The sequence below is a fragment of the Gorilla gorilla genome, chromosome 17 (assembly GCF_029281585.2).
Source record: "Gorilla gorilla gorilla isolate KB3781 chromosome 17, NHGRI_mGorGor1-v2.1_pri, whole genome shotgun sequence".
In the NCBI taxonomy this organism is placed as follows: domain Eukaryota; kingdom Metazoa; phylum Chordata; class Mammalia; order Primates; family Hominidae; genus Gorilla; species Gorilla gorilla.
Genome location: NC_073241.2, coordinates 83,465,236 through 83,483,146, shown reverse-complemented (window position 1 = coordinate 83,483,146; position 17,911 = coordinate 83,465,236). Strand labels below are relative to the sequence as shown.

Here is a 17,911-nt window from a genome sequence, read left to right as displayed (position 1 = left end):
GTTTCTTAAAAACTTTATTTTTTTAAGAAAACAAAATGTAAAATCAATGAAAGGAATCAACTTGCTCATTGGATTGTTCTTACCCTTGAGGAAGAAAATTACTCCAGAGACAAGTTCTTTTCCATCTTGGAATGAATGCTGAATTAATCAGCAGGGATTCTGCCAGGTCCTTATATGTGTTGACGGAGGTTCTCTGAGTTATATCACAGGAATGTTGATGGCTTCAACACCAGTTCTTTTGATAGTTGAGGAAACTATCTCAAAGCCAATTCTGGATGATTTCCTTTTTGGGTAAATTTGTCTAACAAATTGCTCATTTGATTTAATTGTCATGACAGAAATTAGGAAGAAAATACTCCTTGTTGAATTAGTACATGTTCAAAATAAATTACTGCAAATGGAACTGTTACTCTTTACCTAATTGGGTATCCAATAGTGTGTCTACATTAAACCTCCAACTGAAGACCCCAACAAGATATATCTCAAGTATTTTTAGCGTATTTTATAATGTTTGCATTGATGAGTACTTTCGTTTTTTAATACTTTGTAACAAATTCTCACAAACTTTGCAGCTTAAAACAATACCCATTTATTAGCTTAAAGTTCTGTGGGGTCAGAAGTCTGGGCCTGGTATGACTGGCTTCTGTGTTTGGGTCTTAAAAGTGTCACCAGACTGTGTTCCCTTCTGAAGCTTGGGGTTCTCTTTCAAGCTCATATGGTGGTTGCAGAATTCATGCCTTGTGTTTTAGGGCTAAGGCCCCTGTTCTCTTCTTGGCTATGGGATGGTGGCTGTCTTAGCTCCTGAAAGCTGCCTGTAGTTCCTTGTCTCGTGGCTCCTCCATGTGCCCCTTTATGCTTCTGTCAGGATGATCCCAGCTCCACTAAGGGGCCCTATTAGGTCAGGCCCACTACAATAATCTCTCTCTTGATTGACTCAAAATCAGTTGATTGGTAACCTAATCATGGAGAGATATCCCATCATATTCACAAGTTCTGCTCACCCTTAAGAGGAGAGAATTATATAAAGAGTGCACGTAAGGGTGGTTTTGGGGAAGAGGGACTGTTGGGGACCATCTTACAATTCTGCCTACAGCAATGGGCAAATGATTAAATTTCAGCTTTCACAAATGTGGAAAGTAATGCTCAAGATAGAAGGAAATCAATGGCAAATGTTAGAGTTTAAGATAAAATTCTCCATCCAAATTACTGCATATGGTGCCATTTGCTCCATTTTCTCCATCTTCCTAATGAGGTTACTCTAGGACAGCTGTGAAGATTCTTGTACTCTTATTAGTGAGAGACTGCCAGTGAAACCAATATGTCATTTGTCATAAACTTTGAGTCACTGACCCAGAGGTGAGACTAACTGTATAAGAAATAAACAAATGTGTTCTGCTTGACCCTGCCCCATGACATGAAAATCTGTCAAATTCCAGTTTCTTTTAATATGACAGAGGCTATAGAGCTAAGACTGACCCAGTGACAGCTTCCCTCTTTTTGAAAATTCATTTAATAAGTGGAAGTCTATACCTTTTAACTCTTTGTGGTGTTTTGGAGTTTAATAAAGATATCCAAAGTTTTTGTGGGAAGCAGTACATATATGTTACCTTGACTACCTTGGACATAGTCTTATTTGGTCAAAGGGGTGTGATCTTGAGTAGACTGAATATAACTTGGCAGCTGGTTGAGCCCCTATGGAGTGAATACTCAGGGACCCTTAGTGCAATCTTCTATAGCATTGCTCCTCTACCTCTCTGCTGTCCCAGGTATGGGAATTGCTGCAATCTGTCTTCCTTGGTTATTGGTAGAGAAAATTACTTTTTTTTTTTTTTCAGTAGAACCCTTTGTATATTCCTTGTTGCATCTTCATCTCCCTGTCTGCATCTTTCCTTATCTCCTTTCTTCTGGTCTCAAGAGCTTTGCCCCCTTTTCTGTTCTGCTGGCTCTCCCTCCTCTGCCATTGCCTTCTGTTCTTGTTCCCACTGGAATCTTTTCCTACCAGTCTTCTCTCTTCTCTTGTCTTTCTTCAACCTTTGCTTCTCTACTTGGTTCTGGATGTCAATTTCTATTTACCGAGCTTTGTTTGCTAGACACGTATTAGGAATTTATCTCTTACCCTCTGGGGGATCTACTTTCTTTTTTTTTGCTTTTTAAAGGTAAGTGTATACTGATAGCCTTTCTTCCTGTGCTCTAATGGTTCAGAGCCTTTTTAATGACTTGGAGTTATTAACCCTCACTTTTGAGGTTCCTTTGTAATCACCGAGACACAGAGAAACTCATGGCATGTTCTTAAGTAACTCACTTTCTCATTTGAAGAGAGGCTTTTCAGTGTCTGTCCTCGGTGTGCAGGATCATGTAGTCTTGGCTCCTTCATGCTGACCTGTTGCCTGCAGACCTGGGAATCCAGGAGAGAGCTCTCTCCTAACTAACCTAGCCGCAGAATGTCAATCAAACCCCAGCTTATCACGCCTCTGCTTCCTCCATCTTTCTCAGTGCTTCTATGAACAAGTCACTTTTCCTTCGTTATTTATGTTCCCTCCATCTTTTATACCTGCTTCTAAGTTATTTCTAATTGTCCTTATAGGAATAAACCCAAATCTTGACACAGTTGACATTTTCAAAGTTGAAGAAAAGGTCACTGACGTCAATCTGCTCTTTCTAGAATTTCATGTGTGATGAGGGATAACTGCCTCTGTGAACATTCCTCTTTTTGGCAAGGCTCATTGGTGAGGTTTGATTTGTGTGTAGAAGCAACCTCTGCAAAAATCTGAAAAGGAAGTCTATTCTTCCTAGGAATTTAATTATTTTGAAGTAAGGATGAACTTCTGTAGCAGATTCATATTGTCATTACTTGCCAAATTCTCAGTGCCTTTTTATTCTGTTTTTAAAAAGGAAACAGGAAGAGCGAGTACAGCAAGTACGCAAGAAATTGGAAGAAGCACTGATGGCAGACATCTTGTCGCGAGCTGCTGATACAGAAGAGATGGATATTGAAATGGACAGTGGAGATGAAGCCTAAGAATATGATCAGGTAAACTGACACCAGAGAGAGTGACTTGGAACTTAAGGTGTGTTTTCTTGGCCGGACATAGTGGCTTCTGCCTGTAATCCCAGCACTTGGGTGGCTGAGGCCGGCGATCAGTTGAGCTCAGTAGTTCGAGACCAGCTTGAGCAACATGGCAAAACCCCATCTCTACCCAAAATACAAAAAATTAACTGGGTGTGGTGTTGTGTGTGTGTGGTTCCAGCTACTCAGGAGGCTGAGGTGGGAGGATCACTCGAGCCTGGGAGGCAGAAATTTCAGTGAGCCAAAATTGTGCTACTGTTCTCCAACCTGGGTGACAGAGTGAAACCCCATCTCAGAAAAAAAAAAAAAAGGTGTCGCTGTATTTTCTTGTTATTTTCCCTTTAGCTTCCTCAGCAGTGAATGAAAAAGCTTCTCCTCTGCTCGGGTTCTGCATGTGCTGTTGTTTGTTTCTTCTCTCTGGATTGAAGGACCATATAAGTTATTGCATTCTTTTGTTCTCATACTGGGAGGACATTCACACCCCTACAGTCACTTGCAAGGGATCTAGTCTCCTTTATTAAGACCAGGTGGAAAGCCTCTAAGGTGTCACTAGAGAAGAGCAGCAGCAGAAGAAAAGGACTTTGTCAGGTAGGGAGGAACGGACCCAGAAGAAGAAGGTGACTGTCATCTCCATCACAGTAGCCTCCAGGGCATATTGCTTCCTCTTTAAAATTATGGTGGCAAAGCAGGCAAAATCTCTTTCTTTTTCTTAGATTCTCCCTAGCACAGATTTGATGCAGGGAGAACAAGAAGGACACTAAAAAGTATAATAAATACTTTACCTTAAAAAATACACATTTTTAGGCTGGGTTTGGTGGCTCATGCCTGTAATCTCAGCACTTTGGCATGCCAAGGCAGGCGGATCACTTGAGGTCAGGAGTTTGAGACTAGCTTGGCCAACATGGTGAAACCTTGTCTCTACTAAAAATATAAAAATTAGCTGGGCGTGGTAGAATAGCTGGAATTTTGTAATTCTAGCTACTCGGGAGGCTGAGACATGAGAATTGCTTGAACCCGAGAGGCAGAGGTTGCAGTGAGCCGAGATTGTGCCACTACACTCCAGCCTGGGATGGAGTAAGACTCTGACTCAAAAAACAGCAACAAAAATGCACATTTTGATCTTATCTCAAACTCACATTCCAGGCTCATGGCTCTGTGCCATGGGCATACCTTGTCTTCAGAGGAGCACATGCAGATCTTAAGGCTTTCTGTGACGTCTTGCTTCCCGGCTTCCATCCTGCTTTGTTTCAGCAGGCCATGTCTTCCTTTTTGGCACCCCAAAACCAATTATTTACTAGTTTCCTTTGAAGCCAAAACAGAGGGAGGGATGGGGTGCTAATATGATGTCAAGGGTCAACAGAGCCTCTCTGAGAAAGTGACATTTATGTTGAGCCTGAAAGATATATAGGAGTGAGCCAGGAGAGGTTTGGGTAAAAGTGTTCCCATTAGAAGGAACAGCAAGGAGAAACTTGGTTTCTTTAAGGAATGAAGAAATTATCCACGTGGTTGGAATGTAGTATGTCTGGGGAGGGGTGGGGGGAATGTGTGGGTGGTGAACCTAGTCACGTAGGACCTGTGGGTTGTCAGGGAGATTGATGACCACTTGAGATTGATCATGAAAATTAGCAGGAATCACTGAAGAGTCAGTAGCATGATCAGATTTGCTTCTTTACAAGAGCCCTATGGCTGCTGCATGAATACAAGGATTGGAGTAGGGAAAGCTTGGAAGCAAGGAGACCAGTTGGGATGTTGCTGCGGTAGTCTCGCAAGAGATGATGGTGGCTTTAGGAGGATGTTGACATGCCAATGGGTTGGGAGAAGAAGAGATGGGTAGATCTGAGATATAGCTGGAGAAAGAATCACGTGACCAGGTGACTGCCTGGAAGTGCGGGTGAGAGAGTGGCGAGGATGCCTCAGGGTTTTCACTTGAGCCATCACTTGAGCTGGGTGGGAGGGAACTCTGTTTGGTAGGGGAACAGGCTAAGGGTAGGGATTGCAGGGAGGGTGAGTTTAATTGTTAACACAATTATCCCCTTCCGTGAGTGCCTTTATCTTTCATGCCACAGCAAGACCAAAATCCAATAATACATATAATGTCTTACATTTACATGTCCATCCATGGCAGCACTCACTTCTGGGTCACAGTTTCCTGACCATACAGAATCATTTCAGGCTGGGTGTGGTGGCTCACGCCTATAATCCCAGCACTTTGGGAGGCTGAGGTGGGTGGATGTCCTGAGGTCAGGAGTTTGAGACCGGCCTGGCCAACATGACGAAACCCTGTCTCTACTAAAAATACAAAAATTAGCTGGGCATGGTGGCGGGCACCTGTAATCCCAACTACTTGAGAGGCTGAGGCAGGAGAATCGCTTGAACCTGGGAGGCAGAGGTTGCAGTGAGCCGAGATCGCGCCACTGCACTACAGCCTGGGTGACAGGGTGAGACTCTGTCTCAAAAAAAAAAAAAAAAAAAAAATCATTTCAATCCAGTTCAGTGCTGTTTTAGCTCTTTTCTCTTCCCTTATTGAAGACATGAAGATGCTGTGTTGATACTTGGATTTTGTTTTCCAAGCTGGCAAGGATGTATTTATGGGCTTTGATGAGTATACTTAATATGCTGGAAGTCTTTCAGAGGGAAGTCTGAAGTGTGTTTCTACTGTCCACGGCTGCAGCCACACCGTCTCTGGAGCACAGAGGGATCTGGATCTCACCTGATCCAGATTCTGCACTGTTGCTTCGGAATAGACTCTCAGAAAGCCCTTCTCTTCTGTCAGGGCTTTTTGGTTTTTTTCTAGACTTTTCTCATGAAATCATTTCAGATAATTCAAGGGTCACCTAACTGAGGTTTTACTAGACTTCTGTTTCCTTTTTTTTTATTATTATTTTTGAGATGGAGTTTCGCTCTTGTCATCCAGGCTGGAGTACAGGGGTGCAATCTCAGCTCACTGCAACCTCTGCCTCCCGGGTTCAAGCGATTCTCCTGCCTCAGCCTCCCAAGTAGCTGGAATTACAGGTGCCTGACACCATGCCCAGCTAATTTTTTGTATTTTTTCTAGAGACGGTTTTCGCCACATTGGGCAGGCTGGTCTTGAACTCTTGAACTCCTGACCTCAGGTGATCCACCCGTCTCAGCCTCCCAAAGTGCTGGGATTACAGCATGCGCCACCGGCCGACTTTTGCTTCCTTTACAGATTACTTTGCTGATTGACATCCAGGCTATACCCTTGTTTATGTGAGTAAGGCTGTGTTGTAGGCACTGGCACTATACTTACACAGAAGTTGGCAACTGCTCATTGCCTTGCACAAATGTGGATAATAGTAATAACAAACTAATGTTGAATGATTAGAATTTTAATCAGTTCTTTAAAAGTAGCCATTATTTTGGTATGTTAGTTAGGGAGAGATTCAAATTATTTATGTAATCTTCCCAACTTGAGAATGGCATTATTAGATCAAGCCATTAGACTTATAGATTGCGGAAGATTTAGGTGTACTTCTTAATTATGAAAATTACATTTACCTTACTCAAATAACCCCATATATACCTAAAAGTTTTAATAAACTAAAGCATGACCGCATGACTCAATCAGCTGTCCATAATAACCTGTGGTATAGCTAGGACTTAGTTGGGCAAAGGGTGAGACGTGGCCATCTTCACGGGCTCATAAGAGATAACCAAGGTCCCTTCAGGTCGGCCAGCCTCATCATGCCTCAGCTCTTTCTAATCCTGCTTATTAGTAAGGTGGATGTTTATTCATTTATTTATTTGGTTAGTTAAATAACAGGCCGCAATTTACTGTGTTACTTAAATTTTACTTAAGTAAAATTTAAGAAGAAGAAGATGACTGTAAAAACAAAGGTGTGAATATATTTAGCTATACATGAGATAGGATATCAAATACATAAATAGTTCAATTTGCAGTTGCACAGTGCCATTTCACCCAGGTTAAACAATAGGAAGACTCGATGCATATGTGTCATCTGTAAATGCTCTCATGTGAAAGAAATTGTGAAGTAAAATAAAGTATCTTGAGTAGAAATTTTTCTACATTTTCTCAAAATATATTTGGATTGGTCTGTATCTGTTCTGCTTTTTCATTTGTATGCCCTTTGAATTCTCTTTTTATGCTGATGTAGTTAATTGTAGTTAGAAAATATTTGCATAAACATATAGAAGAATACATATGATTTCTTTGGAAAATTAACAGGATAGTAAAGGTTATCATCAAAATAAAACGAAACAATGAGGGGATATGTTGAGCACTTTTTATTTATGAAGTGCTGTAACTACATGTTCATCAAGGCTGTAAAAGCATGGTTCTTAAGTGGAATTCAATCTCTAATTCTTTTTTGAGTATTGCTGACCTCTCACCTGATAAATCACTGGATTACTTAAGTTTGTTCTTTTTTTTTTTTTTTCCCCACAGGTAACTTTCGACCGACTTTCCCCAAGAGAAAATTCCTAGAAATTGAACAAAAATATTTCCACTGGCTTTTGCCTGTAAGAAAAAAAATGTACCCGAGCACATAGAGCTTTTTAATAGCACTAACCAATGCCTTTTTAGATGTATTTTTGATGTATATATCTATTATTCAAAAAATCATGTTTATTTTGAGTCCTAGGACTTAAAATTAGTCTTTTGTAATATCAAGCAGGACCCTAAGATGAAGCTGAGCTTGATGCCAGGTGCAATCTACTGGAAATGTAGCACTTACGTAAAACATTTGTTTCCCCCACAGTTTTAATAAGAACAGATCAGGAATTCTAAATAAATTTCCCAGTTAAAGATTATTGTGACTTCACTGTATATAAACATATTTTTATACTTTATTGAAAGGGGACACCTGTACATTCTTCCATCATCACTGTAAAGACAAATAAATGATTATATTCACAGACTGATTGGAATTCTTTCTGTTGAAGAGCACACACAATAAAGAACCCCTCGTTAGCCTTCCTCTGATTTACATTCAACTCTGATCCCTGGGCCTTAGGTTTGACATGGAGGTGGAGGAAGATAGCGCATATATTTGCAGTATGAACTATTGCCTCTGGACATTGTGAGAATTGTGCTTTCACCAGAATTTCTAAGAATTTCTGCTAAATATCACCTAGCATGTGTAATTTTTTTTTCCTTGCCTGTGACTTGGACTTTTGATAGTTCTATAAGAATAAGGCTTTTTCTTCCCTTGGGCATGAGTCAGATACACAAGGACCCTTCAGGTGTTACTAGAAGGCGTCCACGTTTATTGTTTTTTAAAGAATGTTTGGCACTCTCTAACGTCCACTAGCTTACTGAGTTATCAGGTGCAGGTCAGACTCTTGGCTACAGTGAGAGGCAGCTTCTAGGCAGAGTTGCTTAATGAAAGGGTTTGTAATACTTTACAAACCATTACCTGTACCTGGCCTGGCCTCCAAAATATTAACATTCTTTTTCTGTTGAAACTTGCGAGTGTAACTTTCATACCACTTGAATTTATTGATATTTAATTACGAAAACTAGCATTACATTATTAAACGATTTCTAAAATCAAAACATACTTAATCTGATACCAAGGAAGGGAGGGAGTGGTTATAAGCAAATGAAAACAAATTTTTAGAGACAGAGCAAAAGTAAAATCATTCTATAGAAAAGGTGTGTTTATTTCTTAACTCTTGAGTTCTTTTAAAATTAGAACCTAAATGATGCAGTCAGGGGTATGACCAATTCCACATGAGTGTCACCTGTACATTTTATTACCACTACCTCCAGTTTCCAAGGCAGGGAAGAAGAGGGGAATAGTCAAAGCAATATGACTAGCTAGGTTTGGGCTGCTGTTTGGGCTGCTGTTTTTCCTGGACTTTTATGCCAAACTACATAAATACTTCTTGGAATTCCTGATTTACGCTCAACTTTGATCCCTGGACCCTAGGGCCATTAGTTTCCTTGAAGCAGTCCTGCTGGTGGATGAGCAGGGAAACTTGTAGACCCTGGGAGGCCAATTGGTAGAGGGTGCCTGCCCGCCCCATCAGACTGTCCCAACTGGGGTGGGGGTGAGGATCATAGGGATTTCTTTTTAAAAGCTAGTATGACTAGTGAGAATGGATGTCCAAGGGCTTTTCTCTTCCTCCCCCGAGTCCACGATTCTTCATTTGTGATCAGGGTTGGGGTAACTTCACCTTGGTGATCATATATTCTTTTTACAAACCAATCCAGCCAAGATATATGTGCTTTTCTAAACAGCTTGTAAAAGCAAAAACACAATGTATACACATATAAAACTGATTTTTTTTTTTTTTTTTTTGCTTATATACTTTGCTTAGGTGGAGAACAAGGTATGAAAGCCATTATATGGTGTCCCTTGGGGACCATCCCATAAGTCCAGGGTGTTCCCAATATACCCACAAGACAACATGTTCAAAACTTCATCACCTGGTCCCCACAAACCTACCACCCTCTTCCATTCCCTCACTCTGGTAAAAGCAAGCCATCTTCTCCAGTTACGCAAGGCAGAAGCCCAGGAGTGAGCACAATGCTGCCCTTTCCGTTGCTTCTGACTTCTCATCAATCCTATTAGAACTACTGACTGCACCCCACCTCTCCTCCATCCCCACGATCACTGCCTTCATATGAACTGCCTTTCCTGTCCTCTGGACTTTCAGTGGCTTCCTTTTTTGCTCACCTGTCCACTTTCTTCCCCTTCCCTCTCTCCATCCCTCCACATAGTCATCAGAAAGATCATCAAAACAGGCAAATGTGACTGTATTATTTCCCTCACTTATCTTTGTATGCAGTTTAGAGTGATTTTTAAGAGCACACACTTTGAAATTAGGAGAACCTGTGTCTGAATCCTGATTTTTGCCATTTGTGTGACTTGTCAGGTTATTTAATCTCTTTGAGCCTGTCCCTCCTCAGTGAAATAGGAATAATAATACCTACCTCATAGAGTTGTTGTGAGGATTCAGTGAGATAGACTGTTTCTAAAGTGTGTAGCACAGTGCCTGGCACATAGTGGGTGCTCACATTGGAGCACACTATTGTCGCTATCCCTGCAGGTGTGAGTTTTACATCCTTTCCAAGAGGCATTTGCTAATAACCCTAACTACCGCCTATCCCTGTGACACTATTTTCTGCCTCAGCACCCTATTTCCTTTGTAGACATTTTCTAAGTCTGTATTTTATTTATTTGTTGGCTTTTTGTCTATTTCTCTACTAGAATGTAAGCTCCATGAGAGCCAGGATGTGTTTGTCTGATTTCCCGTTACAGCCCCAGCACTTAGCTGAGTGACTGGCACCTAGTAAGCACTCAGTAACTGTTTGCTGAATAAATGGAAGAATGGTCAAAAGGCTCTTCTTGATCTGATCCCTGCTTGTCTGTCTGGCCTCATGCTGCCACTATTCCTCATTGCACCTTCAGCTCAAGAAAAACCTCTTTACTTGCTTCTTTGAAGTGCCCCTTGGGCCTCTGTGTCTTTGTACCTGTTGTTCCCTTTGCCTGAAACACCCTTTGCCTGCCCGTCTACATGGTGAATTCCTAATCATTGATGAAGTCTCAGCTCAATGGCTACCTCCTCTGTGAAGCTGTCCCTGATTTCTTCAGGCAGATGTTCTTTCCCGCCTTCCCTGTTCCCACTGCACTTTGTAAATACCTCCATGGAAGCACTTTATTGTATTGTATTGTAATTTTTTTTTTGCATGTCTGTTTCTACTATTAGACTGTAAGCACCGTAAAAGCAGAGATTGTGCTTTTTCATCCTCATGTTCCCAGAGCCTAGCCCAGTGCCTGGCACGTAATAGCTTGTCATTAAATATTTGTTGAATGAATCTGTGAATGAACAAGAGTCATGCAGTTGGAAAAGTGTTAGAAGCTGTATGTATTATAAAGGAAAGAAATGCCCTTGGTGGCTTCCAGGGTGTTTTTTTTTTTTTTGGTCTAAAGAGGAGATCTAGAGAGTGTTATACAATCTCTTTGAATATAAGATTACTCGTTTGGATTTTTAAAATAATATAGATCTTCATAAATAATTGCAAAGATATAAACAAGCTTTGTGATTTCTCAAATGCTATGAAGTCCAAAATAAATATTTGCACTATTAGTATTTCCATAGTAAATGCTATGAGAAAATGTACAGCAATAAATTTTGAAGCTTTAAAACTGTTTGTGTAAGTCATCTTCAGTGACTTAATCCATGAAGGACATCTCTGGATCATGTTTCTCGGGCACAGGGGACATCAGACTGGGGGGTGGGGTCCCAAAGTTCACAGGTAGGGCAGCGAACACCAGTCAGTTACAACCCAATTAGCTAGCAGTAGCTGTGGGATTTGGACTTGGAGCAGCAGGCTGTCAAATGCATGCCTCCAAGGATCTGGAGTAGGCTTTAAAATTTTAATTTGCATGCTGGCTTTCTGTATAAGGGCACATGCAAATTTTATGTGAAAATAGTTACTTTTATCAATTATTTGACCTTTAATGATGGGAAAACAAAAAGTGTTTTATTTCCTCACATTTATATAGCATTTAATAATTTATGGAACACTTTCACCTCCATTAATGTTATCTTTGAATTTTAATCTACATGTAAGCCATGTAATATGTACATATTCTTCTTTTCCTCATTTATGAGTTAAGGAATCTAAGACCCAGATAAGTTAAATGACTTATCCTAGCCAATAAGATTCAGAGAGGGAAATTTGAATGTAAAGGTTTTCTGTCTCGAGAACGCCACACAACCTTCCAATGCTATTCTCCACTCAGGTCTTAAGCTGACAAAAAGCAACACAGTTTGGTTTAACAAGTACAGTATGACTGTGGCCTGAAAGCAGAGCGATTCTTCCTAGGAAATCTGGTCCTTTTGTGGGTGACTAGTCAAAGCTTTTCCAGTAAACCTCCCTGCTGAGAAATCTTTACTAGGATTATTTATCTTATAAAAGAGGTGAGAATAGGTAAAGCTTCTTAATCACAGAATGTTAGGAATTATTTTTATCCGACGGTTAGCGTTTTCTTTGTAGTACTTTCAGCTTTTTGCCTCATGAACTTGATCCTCTGAGAAGTCTGGCAGCAAGATGCAACTGGACCATAGGCCCTGGGGCAAGAGTCCCCAACCTTTTTGGCACCAGGGACTGGTTTCATGGGAGACAATTTTTCCAAAGAGCAGGGTGGGGTGGGGTGATGGTTCTGAGATGAAACTATTCCACCTCAGATCATCAGGCATTAGATTCCCATAAGGAGTGTGCAACCTAGATCCCTCGCATGTGCGAGTCACAGTAGAGTTTGTGCACCAATGAGAATCTAATGCCACAGCTGATCTGAGAGGAGGCGGAGCTCAGGCGGGAATGCCTGCTCACCTGCTCACCTCCTGCTGTGTGGCCCTGTTCCTAACAGGCTGAAGATCAGTACGAGCCTGCTGCTGCCCAGGGCTTGGGGCCCCTGATGTAGGGCATGTGTAAAACCATTCACTGGGAGTGGGACCTTTTAATATTTGTTTTTATCTAATGTTATTGTGATTCTAATTTTTGAGTGTTTTTTAATATACATATTAGTAGAACAGTACATGTATATTATTTGTAAGTAAATATCCATAAATTTGAGAATACGTTTTTGTCTCAGAAAGGATTTATTAGCAAAGGAGTTTTGAGACCACTGCTCCAGTGCAGGACTCCTCATCGGGGGTCCATATTCCCCTGGAGTCAAGGAGCCTGCCAGACTTTTGCCATTACATACACAATTTTATGACGATGTGCCTTTCTCCTGGGGTAGTATCAGTAGCTTCTGTAGAATTCTCAGTGGGGAATGTATATCCAAGAATGAACCACTGAGGGCTGGTCTAGTGATTTCACTCCACTCTTGAGGCAGAATGGCTGTCACATACAAATTCAGATCATCTACAGCTTGATTTGTTGTTGTTGTTGTTGCATTTGTTGGTAGCTTCCAAATGACTTTCCATTTTGATTTAATGAATTAATGCTAACAAAATACCTAATACAGTGGCCTCCGTATGGTAATGTATTTCATAAATGGGAGCAACCGCTTCCCCCAAAAACAAACAAACAAAAAACGCTGGTAAATTGTTAGGTATTGGAATATGCTTCTTGGGGAGTTACCTTGATTTTTGCTGACTGGATAAATATTCCCTGGACTGAGAGAGAACCAAAGCAGGGAGTTAATTGTGTGTGTGTTGGGAGAGGTTGATAGCAAGCAAGAATATGCTTGTTGAACACAGCATGATTCATACGAAGGCCTTACACCCAACAGTAGCTAGTTGTGAGAAAACAGAAACATTTGGAAACTTGAGGGGACTGATACAAATAGCAACATGGTAGAATGTGCTACTGGGAATGAATGCCTTCTTTTAAACCTTTCTCTTCCTCTCCTCTGTCTCCTACAAGAGCCGAGTCACTTAGTATAATTTTACAAATGAGAAAACTATAACCTTCCAACTATGACTTTCATTTTAAGAAACTCATGTGGCTTTTTGGAACAAACAAGATTTTGGTTTTACAGAAGCTGCTGTGAGAAGAGGATGAATTAGTCACCTAACTCTGAAAACATTTAACACTGGGGGTGGAGGGCTGGGGGAAGGGTGAATGCATTATTACTCAGTGAGTCAGAAACACACTCAACTTTACTGGAACTTTGTATTCATTCAAGGAATGGTCACAATCTTTGTTGTTGTTGTTCTTCCTCTTCTTCTTTTTCTAAAATGACATTCCATAGGCTCTATTGCCATTTTATTAAAGATCAGTAGAAAGGCAAGAGGAAATATGGGTGTGAATTAAAAAATGGAGATAATTCAAATTACTCAGGGAAATTTCTTTGTGATAGGGTGGGACTGAGGTCCCTGGTTTTTGCTGACTGTTAGTCGGGGTTTGTCCTCAATGTCTAGAGGCTGCCCACATTCTTTGGCTAATGGCTCCTTTCATCGTTTTTGTTTATTTGTTTGTTTGTTTGTTTGTTTTTTTTGAAAGCCTCGCTCTGTCATCCAGGTTGGAGGCTGGAGTGCAGTGGCTTGATCTTGGCTCACTGCAGCCTCTGCCTCCCGGGTTCCAGTGATTCTCCTGCCTCAGCCTCCTGGGTAGCTGGGATTACAGGCATGCGTACCACCATGCCTGGCTAATTTTTATATTTTTAGTAGAGATGGGGTTTCACTATGTTGGCCAGGCTGGTCTTGAACTACTGACCTCAGGTGACCCGCCCACCTCGGCCTCCCAAAGTGCTGGGATTACAGGCATGAGCCACCATGCCCAGCCAGCTGCCTTCATCTTTAAAGCCAGAAATCAGGTCAATTTGTCTTATTGCTCCAACTTCCCCTTCTGCCTCACGTCTTTCACTCCAGCCAGAGAAAGTTCTCTTCCTTCAAAAACTCATTTAATTAGATTAAGCTCACCCAGATAATCCAAGATAATCTTTCCATTCTGCAAACTTAACTGTATCTGCAGAATCACTTAGCCATGTAACCTAACATGATTACAATTTCTAGACATTAGAGCATGGGTAATTTTTTGGAAAAGGGCCTTCTGCCTGCCACATACTATTAGCTACAAGTAACAGATTATCAGTCTCAGATGGCTTAAACAATAAGGAAATGTACATTAAATGTATCTAAAAGACAATTCTAGGCTACTTTAGATTCTTAATGCAAACCACAGGGCTCAAGCTTTGCTTCTGTGTAGTCTTCTAATCATGGCCTCTCCTTCGTGAATTGACTTCAGCCTCAGCTCAGTAGCAAGATGGTTCCAGGTGTCCAGACATGACAATGGCAAGAAGGAGAAGATAGATGTCTTCCTGTGCCTGCTTTTTATTATTTATTTATTTATTTACTCTTTTAAATATATGATAGAGATAGGATCTCGCTATGTCGACCAGGTTGGTCTTGAACTCCTGATCTCAAGCAATTCTGTCTCAGCTTCCCAAAGTGCTGGGATTACAGGTATTAGCCACCACACCCAGCCATATGCCTGCTTTTTAGAAGGCCCCAAACACTTTCCCTTGTACCTCATTGGCTAGAATTGATTAACACGCCCATTCCTAAACTAGTTGCTGAGAAAGGGGGTTGGAATTACCCCAGATGGCTTAGATTAATCATCATATGGGAGTGTTGGGGCTGCTAGGGGGTCAACCACAACACCTGCTTCAATCTTCTGTCTCAAACTGCCTGCTATTCTTTTGTGCTTTCCCTTACCTTTGTGCTTTCATTTTTACTGGTTTCTCTGTAGAATTAGCTTCTTTTTTTCTCACAATCAGTCCGGACCCTATATTTTCTTTTCTTTTTTTTTTTCCAGATCCCATCATTTACTTAAGCCAAAAAAAAAAAAAAGCATCACATTTCTTTCCTAAAGCCTTGTCAAATGCATTCCTCCCTCCAATCTGTCCCTTCTCAGTAGCGTGACTCTGCCTGACACCTTGTATATGAGTACATATTGCCTGTTCCTCAAATGCTTCTCATATTACCTAAGTTATAAGTTCCTCTAAGACATGAATATGACTTCTTAAAAGAATGGATTTAGGCATGAGTTCATCAACTCATTCCCAAATGAGTTAAGTATCAAAGTTGGAGGACACAGTCTTCCACAAGACCACCCTCACTTCTGACACCACTGCAATCTCCTAAACTTGCACAACCACCCTCAAGTTTGATAATTTGCTAGAAGGACTCACAGGACTTGCTAAAAATTATTATGTTCATGGTTATGATTTGTTGTAGGGAAAGAATACATGTTAACATTAGCCAGAGAGATACACAGTCTGCAAGGGTTCCAAACTTAAAGCCCACATTGTCCTCCTCCCATTGAGTGAGGAGACATTACCCTCCTAGCATTGATGTGTGATATATACGGGGTATTGCCAACTAGGAAAACTCACCTAAGCTTTGGTGTTCAGAGTTTTTAACCAGGACTGTGCTTAAGACATGATTGATTGACTGCCCACACGATTTTACTCAGTCTCCAGGTCAACTGAATGCATAACACAAAATCCCCACCCTAACTCACATGGTTGATCTTTCTGGAGTGGTCAGATCCTACCCTGACACATGTGGCCCTACCCTAAAATCCAGTCTGACCAGGTCACACCCTAAAAAGAAGACACCTTTTATCAGATATGACCTAGAATATCCCCCAGACACTGAGGGGAAAGGCTAGTTCTTTATTTGGGCAAGGCCAGATTCTTTATTTCATACTTTGTGATAAGTATTTTGGTAGTAAACACTAATTTGGTTATTACTATGGCCCTGAGAAAAGTTCCCTTGATAATTAAATTAAATATTTAGGTATTCTAGAATTATCATATTTTAAGAGCAATTAGCATTTAATGCCATGCCACTAATGCTTTTTCAACTTTATTCTTTCTATGTAGGAATACTTTCTTGTAATCATCACATAAAATAAGCAAGATAATTTCTCTGTTGTGCTTCTTCACAAATTAGATAAGATAATTAAGACATAATTGCTTTCTTTTTCCTTAATCTGGAGCAAATAAATAGTTCAAGAATATACAACAAGGGCAGAGACTGAGTAATCTTGCAAACACTTTACCTCCTGGAAAGCAAAGGCAATGATCTCCATTAAAATTCAGCAATAATACTTAGTTATTATAGCAATTACAAAGCCATAGGTCTTTCCTATCTTTAATATATTTTAAACCTTTTTAAATACATTTTTTGTCTATACCATATTAGAACTATTTTGGTTCTAATCTTATGACTCTAATAAAAGAGATAAACCAACTCAGTGAGGCTATAGGACAAGAGACAAAGTCTTGACATATATTATTTCTATAATAAAGTCATCATTATCTGGGCAGTCCTGAGGTTCCAAAGTCGATATATCAAGGTGAAAAATCTCTCTCTCTATCCACCCAGTCAAAATTACCCTAGAAAACTTTCTAAACCCCTATAAAGTACACAATATATAGTTTGGCATATTCAATTCTATAAAGTAATTCTTTTTTTTTTTTCTTTTGAGACAGGGTCTTGCTCTGTCAATCAGGCTGGAGTGTAGTGGCAAGATCTTGGCTCACTGCAGCCTTGGCTTCCCAGGCTCAAGTGATTCTCCCATCTCAGCCTCCCAAGTAGCTGGGACTACCAGCACATGCTACCATGCCCAGCTAATTTCTTTTTTTTTAAATAGAAATGAGGTCTCACTATGTTGCCCAAGCTCAAGCCATCCTCCTGCCTTGGCCTCCCAAGTGTTGGGATTATAGGCATAAGCCTCTGGGCCTGGCCAAAGTAGTTCTTAAAATTAGTCTAAAGCAGTGATTCTCAGTCTAAGACAGCTTTGCCTTAGACTGCCTAGGAAATACATGACAACAGTAAACCATTTTTGGTTGTCACAATGAAGGGAGAATAGTGCAGTAGTTACTGACATCAAGTGCATAAAGGCCAGGCATGCTGCTAAAAGTCCTGCAACGCACAGGACACACCCTGAAATATCAATAGTGCCAAAACCCGATTTAAGGAAATACCTATTTTTAAGGCTCTGTGGAGAAGTCTGATCATTTCATTTTGCCTTTCAGGTAACTGTCAATCTCCAGAAGTGAATGGAGGGTGGAGGGGAGGGTAGAGAATTCTAAAGTGTTCCCGCATGCCTGAAAAGCTACATACCATTTTATTTTTGTTTTTGTGTTTCTGGTTGGGGTTCATTTATTCAACACATATATTAAGCACTTAGTTTGTACAGTTGCTTTTTAAAAAACTAGGCATAATTCAGTGAACAAAGATGACAATCCTCGGCCTCAGTTCTCTTTTGGGAGTCAGACAGACACTCACAGGTCATGTCCACAGAATGTTAAATGTGATGCCCTATCAGGGACCCCTCTAGGTATGGATGCATTTCCCCAAATTCTGACCTCAGGACCAAGTATACCATTT

At 40.6% G+C, this 17,911-nt stretch overlaps 1 protein-coding gene across 1 annotated transcript in view; it reads left to right on the top strand.

Annotated features, from left to right (window-relative positions):
* The window catches only part of MBD2 (methyl-CpG binding domain protein 2), a 69,221-nt gene extending 61,258 nt beyond the window's left edge, over positions 1-7,963 (top strand). Inside the window, exons 6-7 of the mRNA XM_004059440.5 lie at positions 2,893-3,031; positions 7,494-7,963. Coding sequence (XP_004059488.2) covers positions 2,893-3,019 — 127 coding nt within the window. The 3' untranslated portion in view covers positions 3,020-3,031; positions 7,494-7,963. The remainder of the gene's footprint in view (positions 1-2,892; positions 3,032-7,493) is intronic.
* Positions 7,964-17,911: the final 9,948 nt, after the last annotated feature.